This window comes from Cetorhinus maximus, chromosome 6 (assembly GCF_964194155.1).
Source record: "Cetorhinus maximus chromosome 6, sCetMax3.hap1.1, whole genome shotgun sequence".
Taxonomy (NCBI): Eukaryota; Metazoa; Chordata; class Chondrichthyes; order Lamniformes; family Cetorhinidae; genus Cetorhinus; species Cetorhinus maximus.
Window position 1 is genome coordinate 103868843 of NC_135884.1, and position 20202 is coordinate 103889044.

The 20202-nt window shown below is 40.9% G+C and overlaps 1 protein-coding gene across 3 annotated transcripts in view; it reads right to left on the bottom strand.

Moving 5' to 3' along the window:
- slc12a4 (solute carrier family 12 member 4) overlaps nucleotides 1–20202 on the bottom strand; it is a 176449-nt gene that overhangs the window by 82585 nt on the left and 73662 nt on the right. For 2 of the 3 annotated variants that reach the window (XM_078544240.1, XM_078544239.1), the window contains exon 2: nucleotides 539–633. The exons of the other annotated variant lie outside the window; for it this stretch is intronic. Coding sequence is in view for 1 of the 2 variants with exons in the window: in XM_078544239.1 (XP_078400365.1) it covers nucleotides 539–633 (95 nt within the window). In the remaining variant the exon portion in view is untranslated. The remainder of the gene's footprint in view (nucleotides 1–538; nucleotides 634–20202) is intronic. 3 annotated transcript variants of the gene reach the window in all.

Consider the following 20202-nt stretch of genomic DNA (forward strand, 5'->3'; position numbering starts at 1 on the left):
TTTACCAGAATGGTTCTAGGGATGAGGGGATTCAGCTACAAGGCTAGGGTGAAGAAGCTCGGGTTGGTCTCCTTAGAGCAGAGGAGGTTGGGGGTCAACTTGATAAGTGTACAAGATTATGACAGGTTTAGATAAGGTAGACAAAGAAAATTTGTTGCCAGTAGCTGATAGTACAAGATCTAGGGACACAGATTTAAGGTTTGGGTCAAAAGATGCAGGACGAAACAGCTTTTTTTTAATAACGCATTAAGTGGTAATGATCTGGAACTCTTTGCCTACGGGGATGGTGGAAGTGGAAAATAGCAATGATCTCAAAAGATATTTGAGTAGGCACATGAAGAAAATAAATTTGGCAGGGCTACGGGGATGAAGTGGAGGAATGTGACTGGCTGGATTGCTCTAGAGAGAGCCAGCATGGACTTGATGGGGAGAATGGCCTCTTTCTGTGTTGTAATGTCTCTAACTCTATATGTGGAAATATCAGACTGAAGGAAAGCATTTTGAATGTTAAGCACAATTCCTCATTGAAAATCATTACCTCAAATAAGGCCAAATTTCTGTCGTAGTATTCATTTCCTTTTAAAGTGTCAGTTTTGTTTAGGAAAGGACTGTCTTCTTTGTGATTTCCATGACCTGAAAAAAAAAACTTATGCTCATTATGGAGGTTAAAAGCTAGATTGACCATGCTAAATATGTTCCATGTGGTATACCACTTAACGTACTGAAATTAAGCATTTCACAAGCAAAATGTTATTTATAACAGGCCTTTAACCTGAACTGTAGTCTTCTGTCGTCAACATGTGGGAAAGGGGGGGAAAAAATACATTAAAAAGATAAACCAAGGAGGAGCACACTTCGCTTGGCTATAACGTAGGAAGATGCACAATAAAATTCCTGTTGTTCTGCCCAACACATAACCAACTGCAGTTGTCAGAGTTCTTACATGTATAGCATCCCCACCCTTATGAGCTCACTAAGCAATATTTCAAACTTATTGTATATATCCATGCAAAAGTTGAAACCAGTTTTTAAGATGAAATGTTATAGGATCAACTTTTAAATGGATAATGTTTGAGGGGAAGGGGATTACTTTCAACTAAAACACTACTGCCCAGCACACCCAACATGACTCTCAAAAAAAATCCACAAGGTAATGAGGAAAGTAGTGCCCCCACCTGTCATTTATGGTCGGTCTCTGTTTTTAATTCAGGAACCACCCCATTCCCATCACTACCCACACTCCAGGAGAGGGAGCAGGCATCAGCTGTGCCTGCGGTTTCAATGCTGCTCAGGGTCCTGGGGTAGGGAAGGGCTATGCTTTTAGAAAATATCACACTTTTAGGTCCTAGCTCTTGACCTATGCCTTGGTGCACTCGAAAGTGTCCGATTAGCGAGGACCCAAGCTCTGCTCCCCAAGAAGGCTGAAGGCGATGGCTCAGGACAAGGCCCGGACGTTCATTTATTTAATATTTGCTCCGGAACTTGGTCCCCAATTCCCATTTTCACGTGTGTTGTTTATTTCTCTTCTCTGGTCAGTCAGGTTCCACCCCACCCCTGCCCCCACCAAAAGCCAAAAATCGATCTACATTCTTCCTATCTTAATTGACAAATAGGAACTGGAGAAAATATGGCAAGTATAATTTTTTATTAGTAAATAATGAATTCAGGTTTTTCATGTAATTGCTGAGATTATACTTTAGTTCTGAAATTTTTGGGTTTTTTCTGTGCCAAAAATCATGGGCTCGACTTTTACACGAGTATATATCCCAATCCCAATTTTGGGCAGTTGTGTGTTGTGCAAACATCCCTGGCAGTACTGAACTGAAAATGGACAAACTGGTTTCACAGTTTGCTACAGCCAGAAGAACAGAATTTTGCTGTAAGTTTGCAGTGGATTAGGATCCAGATCTAAGGTCATCTAGTGAACTACATCAGTTTTTTTTTTGGAATTTTTAAAGTCAAAACATGCATCATCTTTTCTGCACTTGGTTTGTCCTCAAGTTTTTTTAATGTGGGGGTGTACAAGGATTGATCCAGTATAAAGTTGAACATCCATTTAAACAGAAATCTGTGCAAAGATGCCCATTCTTTCTCCAGTTATCATTTGTTTAGTATGAGTAACTAAATGAAGGAAATATTTTAGTACTGATTTTAACTTAGGTCTGAATGGTGGGATTGATAGTGTGGTTGTGCAAGCCTGATGTCAGCCCTGGTCAGCTCAACAACCAACCTATCTTCATTTAAATTGGTCCAAACTGACATCGAGGCCAGAGGGCAATTGCAGAAAATTGACTCTTCTGGGAACCCCAAAAAAGTCCCCGTTAATTAAGTGAGATGGGGGTCCAACACAATCGCAGTTGGAGGAGGAGAAGCTGGGCAAGATGAGACCCAAATTTTTCTTGAGGGTAGGAAGATTGATGCTATTACTAACCATGATGGTGTGATCAACAATGTAAGAGACTACGGAAGAGACAAACAAAGCAAAGCGGAGGCCTGGTCAGAATGTTTGACATGGTGGGGAAAGGGATAAGGTGGGGAGGGCAGAGGGGGGGTGGGGAAAGAAAGGTAGCTGAGACAGTTGAATGGATGGATGGAAATCATAGATGCTTCTGTGACATTCAAAGACAAACATAAAATTAACAAAACCCTATTATTGGAGAATATGTGCATTTTATATCTACCCATTATATTTTAATTCTTTAGTCAATATGGGCAATCTTGTTGGTTTCTACTAGATTAGATCCTTTCTTTACAGTTAGCCAAATAGAAGGACTGAACCTATGGTGGGTTGAGGGAAATACTCTCATTGAGCATGAAAGGAACAGATAACAAATCACCAAGACTGGACTGAGATAGCTGCCGAGATAGTAAATGCGTTGGTTATGATTTCCCAAAGTTCGATATTCTAGAGCAGTCCCAGTGGTTAGCAAATGTAATTCCGCTATTCAAGAAAGGAGGAAGAGAGAAACACAGGTCAGTTAGCTCGATAGTCACTGGGAAAGCACTGGAATTTAGATGGATCTAAAGTTACTGACATTTTTATCAACTAACTGTTCGAATCATAATGTCAATCCTTAAGTCCATCTTGCATCCCTCAAGTTTTAACGTTGACTTTAGGAACTTCAAGCATTAGTTCCACTCTTAATTTTCTTCATGACAGTGCACACTTGTGTTATGCGAAGGGTTTGTTGGCATCTTGGGCAAGGGGAGGCAGATTGATATTTGGGCTGGAGACCTTTTGTCAGAGCACAGCACAACTGAATTTAATTTCCATTGCAAGTCAATGGGCAGGATCTGCAGTGCAAATTTCACATCCCTAGCAAGATGAAATTCTATCCCAATGCCTCACTGTACAGGCAAATTTAGTACTAACCACATACTACCCTCCAATGCATAGCTATCGCTTCATTGTTTTAAGAAATCGCTTCATTGTTCAGGAACCGCAAAGGTAAAAAACCCATAATGGGAGTTATGTACAGGCCTCTGAACCGTAGTCAGGATGTGGGGCACAAGATACACCAGGAGATAGAAAAGGTGTGTAAGAAAGGCAAGGTTACAGTAATCATGGGGGATTTCAATATGCAGGTAGACTGGGAAAATCAGGTTGGTAGTGGATCCCAAGAAAAGGAAATTGTGGAATGTCTACAAGATGGCTTTTTGGACCAGCTTGGGGTGGAGCCCACTAGGGAACAGGCAATTCTAGATTTAGTGATGTGTAATGAGGCAGATTTGATAAGGGAGCTTAAGGTGAAGGAACCCTTAGGAGGAAGTGACCATAATATGATAGAATTTACCCTGCAATTTGAGAGGAAAAAGCTGGAATCAGATGTAACGGTATTACAGTTGAATAAAGGCAACTACAGAGGCATAAGGGAGGAGCTAGCCAGAATTGACTGGGAGATGAGCCTAGCAGGAAAGACAGTGGAACAGCAATGGCAGGAGTTTCTGGGAGTAATTTGGGAGACACAGCAAAAATTCATCCCTAGGAAGAAGAAGCATACTAAAGGGAGGACGAGGCAACCATGGCTGATAAGGGAAGTCAGGGACAGCATAAAAGCTAAATAGAAAGCATACAATGTGGCGAAGAGCAGTGGGAAACCAGGGGATTGGGAAGCCTACAAAGACCAACAGAGGACAACTAAAAAAGAAATAAGGAGGGAGAAGATTAAATATGAGGGTAAACTAGCCAGTAATATAAAAGAAGATTGCAAGAGTTTTTTTAGATATATAAAAGGTAAGAGAGAGGCAAAAGTGGACATTGGGCTGCTGGAAAATGACGCTGGAGAAGTAGTAGTGGGGAATAAAGAAATGGCGGAGGAACTGAATAGGTACTTTGTGTCAGTCTTCACAGTGGAAGACACGAGTGACATTCCCAAAGTTCAAGAGAGTCGGGGGGCAGAGATGAGTATGGTGGCCATTACCAAGGAGAAGGTGCTAGAAAAACTGAAAGGTCTGAAGGTGGATAAATCACCTGGACCAGATGGAATACACCCCAGAGTTCTGAAGGAGATAGCTGAAGAGATAGTGGAGGCGTTAGTAGCGATGTTTCAGGAATCACTGGAGTCAGGGAGGGTCCCAGAGGACTGGAAAATCGCAAATGTAACCCCCCTGTTTAAGAAGGGAGTGAGGCAAAAGATGGGAAATTACATGCCGATTAGCCTGACCTCGGTCGTTGGTAAGATTTTAGTGTCCATTATTAAGGATGAGATTTCAGGATACTTTGAAGTGCATGGTAAAATTGGGCAAAGTCAGCATGGTTTCATCCAGGGGAGGTCATGCCTGACAAATCTGTTATTTGAGGAGGTAACGAGTAGGTTAGACAATGGAGAGCCAATGGATGTTATCTACTTGGACTTCCAGAAAGCCTTTGACAAGGTGCCGCACAGGAGGCTGCTCAGTAAGATAAGAGCCCATGGTGTTAGAGGCAAGGTATTAGCATGGATAGAAGTTTGGCTGTCTGGCAGGAGGCAGAGAGTGGGGGTAAGGGGGTCCTTCTCAGGATGGCGGCCGGTGACTAGTGGAGTTCCGCAGGGGTCAGTGTTGGGACCACAACTTTTCACTTTATACATTAATGATCTAGATGAAGGAACTGAGGGCATCCTAGTTAAGTTTGCAGATGATACAAAGATAGGTGGAGGGACAGGTAGTATTGAGGAGGCGGGGAGGCTGCAGAAGGATTTGGACAGGTTAGGAGAATGGGCAAAGTGACAGATGGAATACAACGTGGGAAGTGTGAGGTCATGCACTTTGGTAGGAAGAATAGAGGCATAGACTATTTTCTAAGTGGGGAAAGAATTCAGAAATCTGGAATGCAAAGGGACTTGGGAGTCCTAGTCCAGTATTCTCTTAAGGTTAACTTGCAGGTTGAGTCGGTAGTTAGGAAGGCAAATGCAATGTTGGCATTTATTTCGAGAGGACTAGAATATAAAAGCAGGGATGTGCTGCTGAGGCTTTATAAGGCTCTGGTCAGACCACATTTAGAATATTGTGAGCAATTTTGTGCCCCGTATCTCAGGAAGGATGTGCTGGCCCTGGAAAGGGTCCAGAGGAGGTTCACGAGAATGATCCCAGGAATGAAAGGCTTAACATATGAAGAACGTTTGAGGACTCTGGGTCTATACTCGATGGAGTTTAGAAGGATGAGGGGGGATCTGATTGAAACTTACCGAATACTGAAAGGCCTGGATAGAGTGGACGTGGGGAAGATGTTTCCATTAGTAGGAGAGACTAGGACCCGAGGGCACAGCCTCAGAGTAAAGGGAAGACCTTAGAGATGAGGAGAAACTTCTTTAGCCAGAGAGTGGTGAATCTATGGAATTCATTGCCACAGAAGGCTGTGGAGGCCAGGTCATTGAGAGTATTTAAGACCGAGATAGATAGGTTCTTGATTGGTAAGGGAATCAAAGTTTACGGGGAGAAGGCGGGAGAATGGGGTTGAGAAACTTATCAGCCATGATTGAATGGCGGAGCAGACTTGAATGGCCTAATTTCTGCTCCTATGTCTTATGGTCTTATGGAATAGCAATTGATCCTTTTCAGTTACTTGGCTTACCATTCTTTTTGTCAGCATGTTTGTGCATATTCCTATTTAACTATAAATTTGAAGACAATAGAGGGCTAAGCCATTCTATGGGTACTGAACTTTATGATACTAGTAGATAAAATGCAGAACTAATCTGCTTTACTCCCCCAATTTATATTGATGCTACTGAATTTTCGTGACCTATAATGCCAAGGCAACATCTCAATTCACATTGCACGCTTAAAACTTTCTAAAAATAAGACTTGAAGAACAAAAAGCTGTATTCATCTGAAACAAAGTACTGGAACACCTGATAAAATGAGCACTTTACTGAAAGCAAATTTAAAAAAAAACAGTTTTGAACATTGTTCCAGGAAAGTGACCCAAAATGGCTTAATCTGCTTCACAATCCCAACAACAGCACAGTCCTGTTAGGCAGCTTGAAAATGTCACCCGACAGCAGGCTAAATCTCTTAGGGTGTCAACTTAAAAAATGAAAGTCACATTTTGTACCAATTGTTTTATTTAAAGCATAGTTTCGACAAGATAATATGGCTACACAATAATGTCTTCAGTCCTCTCTTTGGCATACTACACTTTAATAGAAGCTGACTTACGTGAAACAGAATGTATATCTATGACTTGTGTTTCTTCAGCATTTTTCATATTTAGCAAGGTGAAGGATTTCAGTGTTGTGAGACAGATTACTTCTTTAGTTTTGCCATATCTATGCACTAGTGCAAATTCTTCCACTCCCTAAGTCAACCCTATAGCCTGACATTAGAATTGGTGTTGAATTATGAGCCGTTTTAAGCCATAACCATCAAGAAATAGTTGGGGTTACCCACATGCCTGTCATGGGCATCTTTCATCTTTCTGTTTGAGTAATGCATCTTGGACTCTTGGACGTATATATGAATGATGACTGGGGAGGGTTGTCTGCCAAACAGTAATCTGCATTGGTTCAATTTGATTATGCTGCTCACCTTGTTGGTGGATGTTCAGCAGTGGAGAGTTAGTTGATCTTCTCTCAGCTCAGGGCTTCCAAGGGCACTCCTTGTGTTCTGCGACCTTCGCAATTGTATTGACAATACCATGAACGTTGACCAAGGACAAGTCTTTGCACACTGATAGGCTTACAATCACCAGACCTGTGGGGTCCACAAACATATAACATCTGGGGTGACCAGGGCAGGTTTTTGGTAGCAACACTCGAGTATAATGGATCATAGGGATGGGATCTCCAAGCCCTGGTACAATCTCCGAGCATTGTACGTGGTGACCTAGGCAGTGGTTAGTTGAGTGATCACTTGCCACACCTGTGGGTACAGACATTTCAGTATGCAAAGTAGAAAAATTTTTGCACCTACATCAGTATCCAGTTTTGCATATAGGTTATACTGACCCCGCACCTATGGGCACATAATCTGGATGGTGGCAAAGGCTTCTGTTGGTACCACTGTTGCAATATATTCTTTAATGTTCACCATGCTGAATGTCAGCTCACTTTGTATGTCGACGGTCTGGTATCCTCATCATCTGACTCTAAAGCTTGGCTAGACGTTTCATGGATCTTATCTCAAGTCTGTTTGGTGTGCACTCTTGATTGGTTTTAATGCTGTACCTGTCTTGGCTTTTGGTTATGGCTTCTCATGATGTTGAACAACTTGTCCTGGCCTTTGTTTCCTGCATTGGCGCTTCCAATGTCCTCTGGTGCTATATACCTTGCATACTGCGTTAAATTCCTGGGTGCATGTGTGAGGCTGCATTACCTGCATTGCTTACTAGGTTTGTCTGCATTGGCCATTGTGCCAATGGTGAATTAATTACACATAGCCCGTAAACTCTGTCTACCTAGTAGTATGATGTTGTACATGTGTCCGCTGTGTAGTAGTGCTTTCACAGTGTAACCTTTGCGTTGGTCCAAGAGGTCTTTTTAGAACGCTTCCATCAGGGTAGATGCTATAAAATGCTATCATGTGCTTGCTTATTCTGCCACCTAGCTTTGCTGCCAAAAAGCAGTAATCACACCCTTTGTCTCTGCATCTACTTATGAACTGGTCAAAGGTCTCAGTCAGTTGTTGTCTAAATTCCAGACTGTGTATTTGGAGGTTGCTTTTCAGTCTTAAATGATCTTCCATATTTTACCTGGATTTTCATGCTGTGGCAGTCTTCATTGCCTACAGTAATTTTAAGTTTTATTGCTTGTTTATCAGGCTCAGAAATAGAGGTCCAGAAAGCACAGCTCTTGCATGATTTCCAATCAAAGTAAACTCAGATAGGAGATCTGCTGGCTTCCAATTGAATGTTGGAATTCTGTGGTCATCTTTTAGCTTTTTTGCAGGGCTTTTAATGCTATCTGGGCTGTTGACAGCTATTCAGGTTGTTACAGTAGATTGTACATGGCTTCTGAGAGGAGATAACACAATAGGTCAAATGGCCTTTTTCGATTTTGCCCTTTTAAAAATCAACTGGTGTACAACTTTTTCCTAATCTGATTGCCAGTATATTCCACAGAATCACCCTACAAATGACTAAGAACAAATCAACACTAAAATATGGCTAAGGAAATATAGAAAAGCCGATGCAATTTAAACAGATTTGTTAAGTCAGAGCAACACATTTATGACAAAGAGGCAATACAAGCCTGTTAAAAATTGTGCTGTTTTAATGTAACATTTCTACAGTATCACTGATACTGAAACAATATGCTAAGAATCAGGCTGTGTAACATGACATCACCAAATCTTTGCTCAGGTACAGACTCATACACATGCAGATTCATGCATAACCATAAAAGAGTTCGCTAAAGATCAAAATAATTAGCACAATCCATACAAATCCCTTCAATTGGGAAACAAACTGGATCAGTCATGGTTCATCTGGTTTGATATTGAGTATAAAAAAGGAATTTGTTTAAGATTCAAGCCAGGATGGGTTCAGAGATGCATCTTTTCTTCTGCTCCCTCTAATGTTTTGAGAGAGGATGGAAGCACTATTTAATAGACTACTTTCTTTCTCTCAAAAAATATGAATCATTGAAAAACTTGGAGTCAAGTTAAAATTAGGGCCATCACAAATTCTGATCAAAACTTCTGCACCATAGATCAGCTAGCAGAAAAATCACAACATTATAATTCAGTTTCCATCATTTGTCACCAAAAAAATTGCTCATGGAATAAAAGGGGCAGTAGCAACATGGATACAAAATTGGCTGAGTAACAGGAAACAGAGGCTGATGGTCAATGGATATTTTTCGGGCTGGAGGAAGGTTTGCAGTGGAACTGCCCACTTGGGACCTTTGCTTTTCCTGATATATATTAATGATCTAGATCTTGGTGTGCAGGGGACAATTTCAAAGTTTGTGGATGATACAGTTTACAATGCTTCCAAGTTTTGTAAGGACAATATAGAATTTCAAAAGGACATAGACAAGTTGGTGGAGTGGGCAGATAAAGTTCAATGTGGAGAAATGTGAGGTGATGCATTTTGGTAGGAAGAACAATATAAGGGGTACAATTCTCAAGGGGGTGCAGGAGCAGAGGGACCTGGGTGTATATGTGCATAGATCATTGAAGGTGACAAGACAGGTGGAGAGAGCAGTTAATAAAGCATACAGTATCCTGGGCTTTATTAATAGCGGCATAGAGTACAAGCGCAGGGAGATTATGCTGAGCTTATATAAGACACTAGTTAGACCTCAGCTGGAGTACTGTGTACTCGCCAAACTATAGGAAGGGTGTGAAGGCATTGGAGAGAGTGCAGCAGATTTTCAAGAATGAAGTTTCACATCCCTGGAACCAGTTAGGAAGATAGATTTAAGAGGTTGGGACTGTTCTCTTTGGAAAAGAGAAGTTAAGAGGAGATTTGATAGAGATGTTCAAAATTATGAGGGGGCTGGATAGAGTAAATAGGGAGAAACTGTTCCCGCTCATAAAAGGATTGAGAACGAGATGGCACAGATTTAAAGTAATTTTCAAAAGAAGCAAATGTAATATGGGGAAAAGCTTTTTTACACAATGAGTGGTTGAAGTCTGGAATTCATTGCCTGGGAGTGTGGTGGAGGCAGGTTCAAATCAAGGCATTCAAGAGGGCATTAGATGATTATCTGAATAGAAACAATGTGCAACGGTATGGGGGAAAAGGCAGGAAAATGGCACTAAGTCATAATGCTCATTTGGAGAGCTGGTGCAGACACGATGGGCTGAATGGCCTCCTTCTGCATCGTAACATTCTGTGATAATTATCAGGGTCTGGAAGGATGGAGTGGTTTGCCACAGTCATGAGGTATAGAACGGCTTTACACTAATCAACTAAGTAAAAATCTCTAAAACACCAAAAGACAGGAAATGAAGGGAGAGAAATGAAGTATTGGAGCTGGAGGATAAGTAGTCATGTTGCTAGCAAAGGAGAAAATTGGTTACTTTCCAAAACAACAACCTCTATACTGCACTGAGGAAAATCACAAGGATGGAATTTGATTTGACACTTACTAGTGTTCAAAACAAAGTTTTAAAAAAACAAGTGGCGTCTTTGTACTTTACCATGGTTTTAAAGCTTCATTACAGCCAGGAATGTGTAACTGACCATCTATTTCCCCTCCATAAACCCTTCCACTTCTTTATCTTCCTCTCCTAATTTAATACCTGCATTAAAACAACTTTTGATTAAGCTTTTGGTCACCCATCCATCATCTGTCCATTTTTTCCCTTTATGCCCCAGTGCAGCATTTTTCTATTCGTTTTTGTGCTGGAAATTAAGCAATGTTCTCCTCTGCTAGCAACATGACTGTTTATTCCTCCAGCTCCAATACTTTATTTCTCTTTTCCCCATTTGCTGCCATTTTCTAATCCTTTCTGGCATTTTAGAGGCATTCTTTGTCAAGGTGATGTATACAAAGCCTTCCTCTACCTCATGACTATTACAGAGCCATTGACAATACCATTCCAGATGAAGCTATTCTGTCCATTTTAATTCAGCCATCCAGAGGCTGTTCACCAGTACAGCATCCAATTGTCTCTAATAATTCCAAGGTTTCAACTTCCAGCACTATACCAAGAAGCCCATTCCATGTGTTGATCACGCTGCAGAAGAATTTTCTGATGCCAGCCCTAAATTTGCCCTTTGCTAGTTTGAACCTGCATCTTCCTTGTCTAATCTACTTTTGCCTTTACTATACCCATAACTATCTTATACTGCTACAAAATTGTTTAGTTTTCAAGCTTAAGAAATAGGTTTCTCCAGCCTTTCCTCATAACTCAGTAAGAAGCATTGCTGGAGATTTATTAGTGTTGTTAAAAATTGGACCTATTATAATTACTGGACCTCATTTATAAATTTAACAAAATCTGTTATTTCATAGACCAAGCTAGTTGAAGAGAGTTAAGGTAAGTAGCTCAAATATATTACAGGTTAATACAAATCATGTACATTTACACCCACAAACTGCAGTATATCTGTGCAATTGTACACCCTATAAATTTTGCTCAGTGGTTGAATTTGAGATCTGTGGTCCATGTGTGTTTACATTTAAACAAGCAACCTAATTTTCACATCCTTTTGCATTGTGTATTGTTTTCCAGACAGAATTCATCAGTGATGCAGTATATAGATCCAGAACTGTTGAAGAGTCATATGGACTCGAAATGTTAACGGTGTTCCTCTCCACAGATGCTGCCAGACCTGCTGAGTTTTTCCAGGTATTTTTATTTTTATTTTTGTTTTACAGCTATTCAAAGTCTCCTTACCTCCTGTACTGATCAAAAGGGTCATGGTTGTTTACATCTTATAGTGGCTTATCAGTTAGCACCTTTCTGTTTGGAGGGAAAACTATCAAATAAATGAGTTTGTTTATGGTTTTGGAATACTCATTGAGTTGTAAATGAGTGTGTCTTTTTTTTGGAAAAATATACTTTATTCATAAAGTATCTGAAAGAACATTACAAAACATTTCTAAATGGCCATCATAAAAAGTGCAATTATATTCAACTTTTACACATGGATCATGAGGTGCTTCAATACAATCAATGAATATTACAGACATTTCAATATGGTCATTACAGACACAGACTGTGCAATGGTATTGGAGTTCTCAACATACATCATGTTGTTTGTCTGGCTGAAGGGGTCCCAGCCTGAACATACAAGGAAAAAGTCAACTGAGCCTTGGAGTCCATTTTGGAAACAATCTTTAAACTCAGTCTAAGCTTTACAAAATGTGACCTTCAAAACATATTTTTTCTAAAAATTTGTAATATCATAACTGCGCACTGTAATGCTACTATCACATTTATTTTAATTAAAATGTCTGTTTTCAACCTCTAATGATCCCCACTCAACCTCACTGTTCTTTTTTAAGCTTCTAGAGTATATCATTGCCACTAGGCTTCATTCCCATTGTTCTCATTATTCTCTAGTCAAATCCACTCCCCCGGTTTTCATCATGCTCACAAATATGTCCTGCATAAAATCTATGACGACACTGGTGTGACTGACAGTCAAGTTGTCTCTCAGCATTTCTTTACATTTTGACATTTTCAACCATACTATTCTCACCATTGTCCATTGCATGATCTAGTTCTGTGGCATTGTTCGCTCACGGTTCAGTCCCAATTGTCTCAGCAAATCTTCTGTCTGCACTATCACTTCCAGCATAACCCAAAGTTTGTATTTTTTATTTATTTCTATTCCCAAGACACTGTTCTCTAACTTACTTTCTTCACATTTGATAGCTGGGGGTGATCATCCTTCAGGTGCTCATTTGGTTTCTGCCATCAAGCATTATATTACCATTGACCAGAAACTTAATTGGACCAGCCACATAGATGCTGTGGCTACAAGAGAAGGCCAGGGGCTAGGAATCCCGTAGAGAGTAACTCATCACCTGATTCCCCAAAGCCAGTCCACTGTCGACATGTCAAGAGTGTGATGGATTACTCTCCACTTGCTTGGGTGAGTGCAGCTCCAACAAGACTCAAGAAGCTCTACACCATCCAGGACAAAAGCAGCCCACTTGATTGGCACTCCATCCTTCAACATTCATTCCATCTACCACCGACGCACAGTGGCAGCGATGTGTACTGTTGTAAAGTTGCATTTTTCATTAAGAGATTCAGAGGCTTATTAATAAACATTTATTGTTCACCCAAAAAGCACAACTATATACATATATACAGGATACCACCCTGACTAGATGCTATCTTCACGCTGACTTCTACCAGGCTCACTCCTACACTCTATCACGCCCATGTGACACTCTACATCATAATGTGAGCAGTACCGTTTCCCCTGTCCCACATTAACCGACAGTCCCGAACACTCTAATACTGCACTTCCCCCAAGTCTTTTTACACACTACCCCTTCTCCGCCAAGTCTCTGACTTCACAGATTCAGACGGTCTGGAGGCTTTATGACTCTTCCAGATCTCATTCTTTTCAACTTTGGAGGAATGGTAGTTTCAACTGCTTTGAGCTGATTTTGCTGGTCTGGAGTTGAGTGGTCTGCAGTTGAAGTTGTAGCACTTGGTGTTTCAAATAGTCAAGTTTCAACATCTGGTTCGCTGCTTGTGCTCCTTCGTGTTGTATTCCTTGGTCAGATACTATGGGCTTATCCGTCTCCTTCCAGAGGGAACATTCGCTCTGTTCAGCTATAGAGTAGACTCAGGTTTCCTTTGTCAGTGAAGTCTGCCATGTTCTTCCTGGAAATTGAAGGTTTTCCTCCTTTATATTGTGTGTTCCTCATCCTTGAGCTCAACCTGCAGTTTGCCTTCTAATGCTGCACTCTGTTCCTTCATGTGCACTTGTGCCTCCCGGAGTTTTGACTTGGTGAGGTGGTGGTCCCCTCCATCCTGCTCCAGGGTCAACTTCATGTGTGTGTGAGCTTGAAGCTCCAGCTTCGTTGTAGCTTTTCCTGGTTCTGTGACAGCAACTGTTTGACCCTGAAGTTCGGGCTCTACCTTCTGCTGCTCCTTCTCCTCTGTACCTTCCGTTTTAAGTATGTTGGTGCTAATCTGGAGGTTTGGTTGGTCTGATCAAAGATGAATATTTGCTGTCAACTGCAAAGGAGCTGGAATAACTGCCTCTGTAAAGAGTGAGGACAATTCTGAACTGAAGTCTCAGTTACGATCATCAGCAATGGTAGACCTCTCAGGAGTCTCCAATTCAGTGTAGTTGACTAGTGGTTGTTTTGATGTCTTCTGCTGTTTTGAGGAGGTTGAGGAAAACACAGGCATCTCTGCTTAGGAGAGAAAAAAAAAGAGTAGATTGCGGATGACATACAGAATTTTGATTATTTGCTCATTGTCATACCAAAGCAATTCTTGATCATGCCTATGACCGTTAGTTGGAATCTTCCGGGACCATACAGTGGTGCCTGTTATCCATAGCCAGGGGTCTTTTAGCCATAGTTCCTTATCCAACAGGACTGTCACACTGGCTCCTGTGTCAAACTTGAAATTTGAGGTGACCATTTACAGATATGTCAGCATTCCAAAATGTGAATCTAGGATCCTTAATTACTCCCAAGGAGCATTGTTGGACTAGGTCCTGGTGTGGCTCATCTATCTTATGGACTCAGTTGGAATCCTCCACACATCAAGGTTTTGGACTTTCTGAAGTGTCCCAGGCAGTTGCAGTGAAAGTACTGCACAGTGATTGCTAGACATTGCTCGTGCCTGCAAGGTCTTCTGGTGCCACAGCACTGACATGATCTGCCACTATCTTGCGTTTTGCTTGGACATTGCTTTCCTTGCCCTGGAGTGTCCCTTGCCCTATTGTTGCTTCATGAGCTGGACTGTTGGGGTTGCTCTGTACCATTGTTTAACTTCGCAACATAAAATAGATTGTTTTGCTGGCAGACTTCCGATTGGAAAAAGTCATAATCAAAGTCAGATCTTCTTTAGATTGGAGTACATCCGAAAGAGTATCAGCCACTACCACTGCTCTTCAGTCTCTTACGAGCTCCAATTTAAGGTCACCATAGTCACAGCCTTCAGCCATTCTGGAGAACCTATTTATGAAAGAGTCTATAGGTTCCCCAGGCTTTCGAACTCTTGTTAAATTTTGCTCACTCCAAAATTTGTTTGCTTCTTAGCTTAAAGTAGGTGTTAAAGTACTTCATGATCTCTTCAAAGTTAACTGAAGGTTCATTTATTCCTTGTCTGGCAATTATGTCATTGGCTATTGGACCTACTGAATAGGATAGGTGTATTCACTTGTTCAGCCTCTGTTTTCTTATTCAAGCCTGATGCCATCATATATCTTTAAAAAATCTTCTTCTCCATAGTGCCCAATTTTGCACCTTCCATCTGCCTTAGTTGGTTTGAGAGTGTTGATTTACCATCAATGGCTGTTTTCAGCAGAGGGGAGTAAATGGCTATTTTCAGCAGAGGGGAGTACAGCTTTAAAATGGTTTTCCCTTTCTCCCCATGCTTGTCGAGATTTGGCAGGCTCCTGTCGCAGTTACAGCGCCATTTAAAACTTCAGCGATTCTGCAGAAAATCTTTTGAACAAACTGTTTTGGCTAGCTATTTGCTTTCCTTTCCTTGGAGAATCGAATTGAAGCAGATTTTTTGTTCTGACTTCTCTTTAAAATTTTTTCATTTGCGCGTGGTCACCATTTGTTACGGCACCGACTCTGGATCCAGGCTGCAGCGTTCTTTAAGCCGCGCTCATTGAAACAATCAGTCTGTCAGTGCTGCCTGATTATTGCATTGAATTTAAAAGCTTATTTGATCCTTTTCTTGGAGTTTGCTCACTGTTTTGCGATCTGGCTAGGTCCTTTGACTCTGCTTTCAATCGGATCTCACAACAGACCTCCATGTGCTCTGGTGGAGTCCTCTTACGCTGCACAGTGGATCTTTCTTTTGCTTCTCACTCTCCACTCCTGTAGTGGAGCTTCTTAGGCAACGTCCTACTGTGTATTCAAGGTCTTCAAGTTAGGCATGCTTCTCTCAGGTCAGACTGCAGTTTCTTTACTTCTTTGTTCTTAGGGACTTTGGGGTCCTTCACCTGCTGCTACCATGTTGTAAGGTTGTATGCTCTGAAGAAGAGTCATATGGACTTGAAATGTCAACTCTGTTCCTCTCTCCACAGATGCCGTCAGATCTGCTGAGTTTTTCCAGCATTTTCTGTTTTTTTTGTTTCAGATTTCCAGCATCCTCAGTATTTTGCTTTTATATTATTGTAAGGTTGTATGTTGTCTCATGAGGTCTAGAGGCTTGTATGGTTGAACAATAACTGTTTATTAATAAGACATAACTATATATTTACAGGATACAGTCCTGACTAGGTGCTATCTTCATGCCGACTTCTACCAGACTCACCACTACACTAAGACCATAAGATTTAGGAGAAGTAGGCCATTCAGCCCATTGAGTCTGCTCTGCCATTCAATAATGGCTGATCTGATAATCCTCAACTCCACTTTCCTACCTTTTCCCCATAACCCTTCATTCCCTTACTGATTAAAAATCTATCTCAGCCTTGAATATACTTAACGACCCAGTCTCTACAGCCCTCTGCGGTAAAGAATTCCACAGATTCACTACCCTCAGAAGAAATTCCTCCTCATCTCTGTCTTAAATGGGCGACCCCTTACTCTGAGATTAGGCCCTCTGGCATAATCTTCCACAAGGGGAAACAACCTCTCAGCATCTACCCTGTCAAGCCCCCTAAGAATCTTATATGTTTTAGTAAGGCCGCCTCTCATTCTTCTAAACTCCAATGAGTACAGGCCCAACCTACTCAACTTCTCACAAGAAAATCGTTCCATACCTAGGATCAACATAGTGAAGCTTCTCTGGACTGCCTCCAATGCCAGTATATCTTCACTCTACTATGCCCATATGACTCTGTTATCATAAAATGGGAGGTACTGTTTCCCCAGTCCCACATTAACCCTTACAGTCCCAAACACCTAACACTACATGTACCATCTAGAAAATGTACTGCAGCAACTCAAGGTTCCTTTCAAACCTGCAACTAATACCATCTGGAAAAACAAAGGGAGCAGGTACATGGGAACAACACCACCTGAAAGTTCCCTTCCAAGCCACTCACAATCCTGACTTAGAACTATATCACCGTTCCTTCTGTGTCACTAGGTCAAAATCCTGGAACTCCCTTCCTAACAGCACTGTGGATGTACCTACACTACATGAACTGCGGTGGTTCAAGGGCAATTAGGGATGGGCAATAAATGCTGGCCTAGCCAGCAACACCCCATCCCATGAAATAAAAAAAAACTGAAATTTGTTTGTACTACCAGTGACCAACAGGTTTCAGAACTATAAAGAACCATTAAAAGTTTACATTAAGAAAACAGCTAAATTAATATCCCTATATTTTTAGGGACTAGGGATGTTATAGACTAATAGTTCCTTACATGATGTGTTGCTATTCCACTAAAGATATGCCTGAAGCATATTAATGGATGGCTAATAGATTTGCAACAAGCAGCTTCTGTCACATTCTCAGGTAATGCATTCCGGGTCCTAACCTGTGTAAAAAAAGATTTTTCCTCATGTCACCTTTGGCAAAAGAACCATTCACCTTACATCAGTCTCCTCTGGTTCTTAACGCTTCCATCAATGGCAACAGTTTCTCCTCATTTGCTCTGTCCAGACCCCTCATGATTTTGGGCACCTGTATCAAATCTTCATTCAAATGTGTTTTCTCTAAGCAGAACGGCCCTAACTATTCCAATCTATGTAACTGAAGTTTCTCATGAACCATTCTCATGTATCTTTTCTGTACCCTCTCCAAAGCCTTCACATCCTTCCTAATGTATATTGCCCAGAATTGGACACAACATTCAAGTTAAGGCTGAACCCAGAGTTTTACACTGGTTCACCATTATTTCCTTACTTTTGTAATATATGCCTCTATTTAACAAGGATCCTGTTTGCTTTATTAACTGCTTTCTCAACCTGCCCTGCCAGCTTCAATGGTTTATGCACATATATCCTTCCCCCAGCTCCCTCTGCTCTTGGCACTCCTTTTAGAATTGTACCCATTTTACATTACCTCTCCTCATTCTTCCTACCAAAATGTATCACTTCAAACTTCTCTGCATTAAATTTCATCTGTCATATGCCCACTCATCCCACCTATGTCTATGTCCTCTTGCTGTCCATCTCCATGCTCATAATAGTTCACAATGCTTCCAAGTATTAAGTAATATGCACATTTTTAACTTGTAGCCTGCTCACCCATATCTAACTTAATCTATTCAAGAAAATAATAATAGTGTATCACAATCATTAGGGATGTAACTTATGACTCCGTTTAGGGTCTTAAAGAATGTGCAGGGACAGAGGAATCTGGGGGTGTATTTGCATAGATCTTTGAAAGTGACAGGATATATTGAGAGGTAAAGATGCTGGGCTTCAAAGAGAAATATTGAGTACAAAAGCAGGGAAGTTAAGTTGGACATTTATAAAGCTCTGGTTAGGCCACAACTAGAGTATTACTTCCAATTCTGGTCATCACATGATAGGAAGGTTGTAAGAATCCTCGAGAGGGTGCACAGGTTTATCAGAATGCTTCCAGAGATGAGGACATTTAGCTAAAAGATTAAGTTGGAGAAGCTGGGGTTGTACTTCTTGGAGCAAAGGAGATTGAGAGGAGATCTGATAAATATGTACAAGATTATGAGAGGTGTAGATAAAGGTAAACAAAAAGGCTGTTCCTCCAAAGACTAAGGGATTCTAGCATTTTCACTACAACTGATGCTACACTAACTGACCTATAATTTCCTGCTTCCCATCCCCCTCCTTTCTTGAATAATGCTGTTACATTTACAGCTTTCCAATTAAGGGACCATTCCAGAACCCAGGGAATTTTGGAAGATTACAACTAATGCATCCATTATCTCTGCAGCCACTTCCTTTAAGACCCTAGGATGCAGGCCATCAGGTCTAGAAGACTTGTCAGCCTTTCGGCCCATTAGTTTTCTAAGTACTTTTTCCTTTGCTGATCGTGATTGAGATGGTTTTAAATTCCTCTCTCCCTTTTGCGGCTGCTTTTCTATTATTCTTGGGATGCTTTGTGTTTTTTACACAGTCAAGACAAATACAAAATACTTGTTTAAGGCCCCTGCCATTTCCCCTTAATTCCCAGTCTCACCTTCTGAAGGATCAATGCTCACTGTTGCTACTCTTTTCCTTTTTATATACTTGGAGAAAATTATATTGTCCGTTTTGATATTTTTTGCTAGTTTTCTCTCATACTCCAATTTCTCACTATTGTCTTTTAGTGAGCCTTTGCTGAGTTCTAAAATTTTCCCAATCTTCTGACCTACCACTAATCTTTGGAACATTGTACATCTTTTCTTTCAATTTGATTCCACCCTTAATTTCCATAGTTAGCCATGGATGGTATATCTTTCTCATAGAGCCTTTCTTTCTCAATGGAATACATCCTTACCCGGTCAAGCCTACATGCAACTCCAGATCCACAGCAATGTGATTGCCTTTTAACTGCCCTCTGAAATGGCCTAGTAAGCATTTCAGTTCAGGGGTAATGTGGGGTGGACAACAAATGTGTGACGCGCACATCACATGAAAGAATAAAAAAATCTTTGTTGGAATAAATCTCCTTAAAATGTCTACCACTGCTGATCTTACCTTTCAGCCTATTTTCCCATTCCACTTTACCCAACTCTTTCTTCATACCCTTGTAATTGCTTTTATTTTAGTTTAAGACATTGGTTTCAGATGTAAATTTCTCATCCTCAAACAGAATGTGAAATTCTGTCATGTTATGATCACTGTTACTTACAGCATCCTTTACGATGAGGCCACCTATTAATCCAGTCTCATTACACATTACCAGGTCTAAAATAGATTGGTCGGTTCCAGAACATATTGTTCTAATAAAATGTCCCAAATACACTATGAACTTGATTCATCCAATCTATTAGACGACTAAAATCTCCCATGATTATTGCAGTACCTTTCATACACGCCCCATTATTTCTTAGTCTATCCTACAGTGTAGCTGCTGTGAGGGAGCCTTTAAAACGCTCCCAACAGTGATTTCCTGACCAGCCAAACCTGGCAATGGATGACTAAATTAATTATGTGTCTGAGATGTTTAAATCTGCACCATTTGGACTCAGGGAGTAAAGTTGGGGGTCTTACTGCAAACTTAACTTCTCCAAAATAGTTTCTGAATTTAAA